Source organism: Habropoda laboriosa, unplaced genomic scaffold (assembly GCF_001263275.1).
Source record: "Habropoda laboriosa isolate 0110345459 unplaced genomic scaffold, ASM126327v1 scaffold2, whole genome shotgun sequence".
Lineage (NCBI taxonomy): Eukaryota > Metazoa > Arthropoda > Insecta > Hymenoptera > Apidae > Habropoda > Habropoda laboriosa.
In genome coordinates, this window is record NW_017100190.1 from 2,590,108 (window position 1) to 2,595,082 (window position 4,975).

Here is a 4,975-nt window from a genome sequence, read left to right on the forward strand (position 1 = left end):
CGATGCGGAACGCCGCGCGGAAAGATACGCGAGACGGGCGAATCGATAAGTATAGCGGGAGCGATACGGTCGCGTACAATCGATGGACGATTGAACGCAATTGTATGGGATGGGAGTGGCCATAAGAGAAGCTCTTTCCGAACGGAAAAGGCGCATCCTGTGCGCCCTGTCAACTGACAGTTGACAATGTACCGGGTCCAACGACAGCTACGAGGACGCTAAAACCCGCACCCACGCATTTTTCGGCGATCACGAGGTCGGTTTCGGAGATCTTCCAAACGTAGACCGTCTCGTATCTGATCAGAGTGTGACGTAGTTGTTGGAGGATTTGAACTGGAGCTGTTAGGGATAGAGGTATTGACTTTTGGAACTCTCGGTTAATTAACCCCTTACACTATGATTTCTTTTCTGACTAGGCGTCTAAGCGTCGGCCATTTTCTGTTTCAGTACCGTATCAGATAACGAAAACTAATCTGTCGCGGATTAATTACATTTAGCAATCCTCGGTCTTCCAAATTCAAACGAAAATTAGGATTACAATGAAGTTTTCTTACCGATGTAACTATTTTTCTCACATCTTCGCCAGAATCTCTGCCACGAGTCTGACAGGTTGTCATATGTTAAGGGGTTAATGAAGTCTGTATATTGGAAATATCTCGATGTAAAATTAATGTAACGTTCTAAACTCACAACTCACGCCACGTTTACTCGCTGACTTTTCTCTTACCGATCCTCGCGCGCCTCTTTCACCCTCGTTTATCCTTGCATTATCGAAATTCGTTATTGTCCTTGTCGCTTTCTAATCTAACGAGATGTTGGAAATCGAAGATGGGGCTACAACAGTGTGTCGTAGAACTGTTCGTACACCCTTGGAAAAAAGTTGTGAATTCGCGATTCCGAACAAGTGCAATTTTTCTTCAAAATCTTTTGCACACGTCGTCTGGTATGCTGTTCCTTCTAACCTCTGAGGAAAAGCTCAAGTCGTTTGGTCCAATTTTAAAAAAGATTTTTTTACAAGTATTCTTTATTATTACACTTTTTTATAAATATCTCTCACGAACGGGGAAAAATCAGGTTACCGATGGGTTGACAACAATTTGAATTTTAGGAAGATTTCAAAGGTAGCTTCCTCTTGTTACGAAAATTTGCACAAAACACACCTAGAGATTAACAGTTCGTATTTCAATACAGTAGATCCACGTTCCACATGATCTGCGAACCAGGTCGCATCGGTTCAATTAGAAACAACACGAAGCGCAAAACGATCTATAAAGCGGACTATGCTTCGATGTACATATACATAATCTGAACAGATGAAATATCGTGGTTGTTAAGTACAAAAATACGTTCGAAATAAATATAATTCCTTTATTTATTTTAACAAATTTTTCACGTAACAAAAGAAAAAGAAAAAATAACTAACGATTGTCGTTAGGTCACGAGTGTGGAGTAAAGGGTTAAAAAATGCGGAGAATCTTTTTTCACTTCTAACTACCAGGTGATTTTTCTTCGAGATTCTCTCATTTGTATCGCGGTTTCGGCTTGATCACAATCTGTCACCGGACAGATTTATAATCCTGGTATACAGGACGCGGCAACGAGGTCGCGTAAATTCGATTACGAATGTATACCTACCGTAGAAATCGAGGTGTACGCGAGAATGGGTCGGCGCCACGGGGTGCATTCGGTGAAAATGAAAAGGGAGGCGTGGAAGGAAGAGCAGGGTGACACGGAAGAAAAGAAGGGAGCGGTTTTGAACCGCGCACCGGACCCTACGGGCGTAAATCAGACACGATGCCCGTGACATGATTGAGATGAATCGCTTCTCGATAGTCGCGGCATTCTTCGATGCGTGAAGTGTTATTAGAAACATTTTGTTCGCGCACGTTCCACGCTGATAATCCTATTCGGCTAGTGTCGCCTTCACAATACTCACACTAATGACAATCAATGAAACCTGTAACTAGAATCCTATTGTCCTGTCCCAACACAATCGTTCTATCGTGCGTTTGTATGACGTGTGTGTGTGTACTGTAGCAAAGGTTGGTAATCCGGAGAAAGAGGTTAGGTTATTCTGCTTTGAATAATTGCCGATGGCAAATATTTCGATGTTTCATATAGTTGGTTGAAGAGGAATGATTACCCTTTTCTTTCGTCAATCTACTGTAACTACAGAGTTTGTTGCGGTTTGAAACGTTTAAAGGAAGTTGTAGGATTGTTATTCAGATGGCGCTGTTGTTCATCTTCGGAACTGTTAGGAAAGAATTCTTTCGTGAAACGTGCTTCTGCATTGTTGTGTAAAAGTTGTGAAATTATTTGTAAAAGCGTCGTAACATGATAGGCAATTTAATTTCCAGTGCATATCAAGCACTTCCGTATGTCGTCGTTCTATGTATTTAGGTAAAATAATGATGCACTTTTTTTCGTTCAAATAGGTTATGCTTATTTTCAGACGGCTTGTATCATTGGGTCAAGCTTGTTCGTCAATCTTGACTCCGTCAACAATTACGAATCCATGGAGCCTTATTTTAAGTAGAGGCAAAATGAGGTACCACTTTCCGCATCCTAGCGAACGTCTTCGTATCAAACGCCACGGTTGGGAAGCAAGGATGTCGACTCCTAACGGAAGAAAGATTCTTATGAGAAGAATTTTAAAAGGAAAATATGTACTTGCTCATTAAATAAATTATATTCGTTCGTTAATAAATAACGTTGCCATACAAAAAAGAATAGCCTTTTTAAAAATATGCTTACACTTATTATCTACCTTGTTTAATTAAAACGTTCGAATATCTTTCACTATTGTATTAAACATATCATTTACAAGAAATATTATTCTATATTAAATATTTAAACTCAAGTTGTTTAAATGTCCAGTTAAAGGATGGATGTAAAGGAGCTTCGAGTAATATATCTTGTCCAAAAAAGGATGGTAATATTGTAGATCTTAGGTGAATGTGAGCAGGAATAATTTCTCTTTGTCTGCTGGACACATCCAACAACTGGAGAAGTCTTATATCCAATTTCGGAGGTTCGGGGCAACTAAGAAATGGATCAATTTTTAAATAAGTATCTCCAACTTTCTGGATCTGTGATGCATAAATATTATCTCCCAAAACTGGGGTATATAAAAGTGTGGCTGCAAATAGTCTAAGTGCATGCCTTGCCATTGTGGATGCTTTTAACTGAATTAAGGAACATAAATTGAGCGTAGAGTTGGATAACACTTCGTATTCACACTTAAACAGTTTTATTTTACGAGATTTTTCCTCATTCTGTGACCATGATGTAGTAAGAATTGTCTGAAAGTTATATTAACATAATGAAAAATCTATTGTAATAAAATTAATTAATAAATTTACCTTTTTCCACTGAAATTGAGGATTTGATATTGTTCTTATTGCCAAACGGTGAGAGCCCTTTAATATCTTTGGAACTCCAACTGTAACTAACCAGAAAGTATTTGCGAAAAATAAAGAACGAACATATGCAAGTTCTATGGCATGTTGAACTTTAGAATCTGCTGCTAAAAGTGTAATACCACTCATATACCTAATTTAAAAATTAACTTTTATTTATATATATATTTTATATTTATATATGTATATATATATATAACAAAACATATTTTTAACACATATCTATAAAATAATCATGCTTACTTTTCAGGACATTTTGATATAGTTAACTGTGGATATTTTAACTGCTTACAAATATGTGGTAAAGCATCTTGTATTGAGTAAGTTACACTATTTGGTACACTATTTCTTCTAGTATGTATCTCACCATTAACATCCTGACCACCACGAATTATTCCATATGGTTTATTTAATACTACCAATCCATCTAAAAGGTTTAAAAGTTGAAATATTTAGGTAACAAGAAATAATGTATTATCACCTTTATCATAAATGATGTTGTTTAAAAGATCATCTGCAAATTCTACCAACGATTTCCAAGGATGTATTTGTTTATAAGGATGAATTTTTTTTTTATACTGTTCTTGTTTCAAGTTTGTTAAATAACATCTGTTACAAATTTTTGTGTAGGATGTATTAGTATACACATGTTTAAACGGGCAAAATTTCGTCGCTAAAGCCACCATTTTTTCTACATAAAACTAAGTATAATGTTTTCTTCGATAACTTTTTCTTTTTTTATATATTTTCAATATTTAATATTATAACATTTTCAAAAATACAAATTACTTTAGAAAATATAGGTTTAGCAGTAACTTCATTGTGAAAATATTCTATATAAAGGCGGGCTTACAATTATAGCAAAACAGTGAATAATTGACAAAATGTAGCATATTGTAGAAAACACAATAACAAGAATTTTTTACATAAATAATCTACTTATTAAATTTTCAATAATAATTTATAAATAATTATACAGTAAAATTATATTTCAAAGTAACTATACATAACATATATAGCAATGATTATAACTATATACATCTGAGAACTTGTACAACGTCTATAGAAACATTGCCTGAGACAGTTAGACAGCAAAATAATTAAAGATGGCAACTACTGCAGATTCTGTTAGGGAAAAAGCCCTTCAAGATTATCGAAAAAAGCTACTCGAACATAAAGAAGTAGAGTCACGATTAAAGGAGAGTAAGTTATATTTATTATATACATTCATTTTGATTATTCTGCTTTTATAAACAATTTCAGATACCTAACCTCTATCTTCTCTCCTACATTGACAATTATTATTACGAAGATAATAAAACTTTTAATAAACGTCCATTGTACTTTTTATACTTTTAGTGAGAGATCATCTCAAAGATTTGACGAAACAGTATGATAAATCTGAAAGTGATTTAAAAGCTTTACAAAGTGTTGGACAGGTGAACTATATATTTCGTTTTTAATCGTTTTTACATTATAATATGTATACCAAAAATAATAGTACATTTGTTTTAGATTGTTGGAGAAGTATTAAAACAACTTACAGAAGAAAAGTG

General features: G+C 34.9%; 3 protein-coding genes across 3 annotated transcripts in view; 2 read left to right on the plus strand and 1 right to left on the minus strand.

The window, feature by feature from the left end:
- The first annotated feature begins 2,236 nt into the window (after positions 1–2,236).
- On the plus strand, positions 2,237–2,681 carry LOC108579943 (39S ribosomal protein L34, mitochondrial). The gene is made up of 2 exons (XM_017943578.1): positions 2,237–2,375; positions 2,453–2,681. The coding sequence occupies exons 1-2, from the start codon at positions 2,335–2,337 to the stop codon at positions 2,679–2,681; spliced, it is 270 nt and encodes an 89-aa protein (XP_017799067.1). The 5' UTR covers positions 2,237–2,334.
- A 156-nt stretch (positions 2,682–2,837) lies between these two features.
- LOC108579868 (RNA pseudouridylate synthase domain-containing protein 4-like) lies at positions 2,838–4,105 on the minus strand. The gene is made up of 4 exons (XM_017943489.1): positions 3,901–4,105; positions 3,663–3,846; positions 3,363–3,552; positions 2,838–3,302 (listed from the first exon to the last, which is right to left on the minus strand). The coding sequence occupies exons 1-4, from the start codon at positions 4,103–4,105 to the stop codon at positions 2,838–2,840; spliced, it is 1,044 nt and encodes a 347-aa protein (XP_017798978.1).
- A 420-nt stretch (positions 4,106–4,525) lies between these two features.
- The window catches only part of LOC108579942 (26S protease regulatory subunit 10B), a 1,828-nt gene continuing 1,378 nt past the window's right edge, over positions 4,526–4,975 (plus strand). Inside the window, exons 1-3 of the mRNA XM_017943577.1 lie at positions 4,526–4,622; positions 4,779–4,858; positions 4,935–4,974. Of these exons, the coding sequence (XP_017799066.1) occupies positions 4,526–4,622; positions 4,779–4,858; positions 4,935–4,974 (217 nt within the window). The remainder of the gene's footprint in view (positions 4,623–4,778; positions 4,859–4,934; position 4,975) is intronic.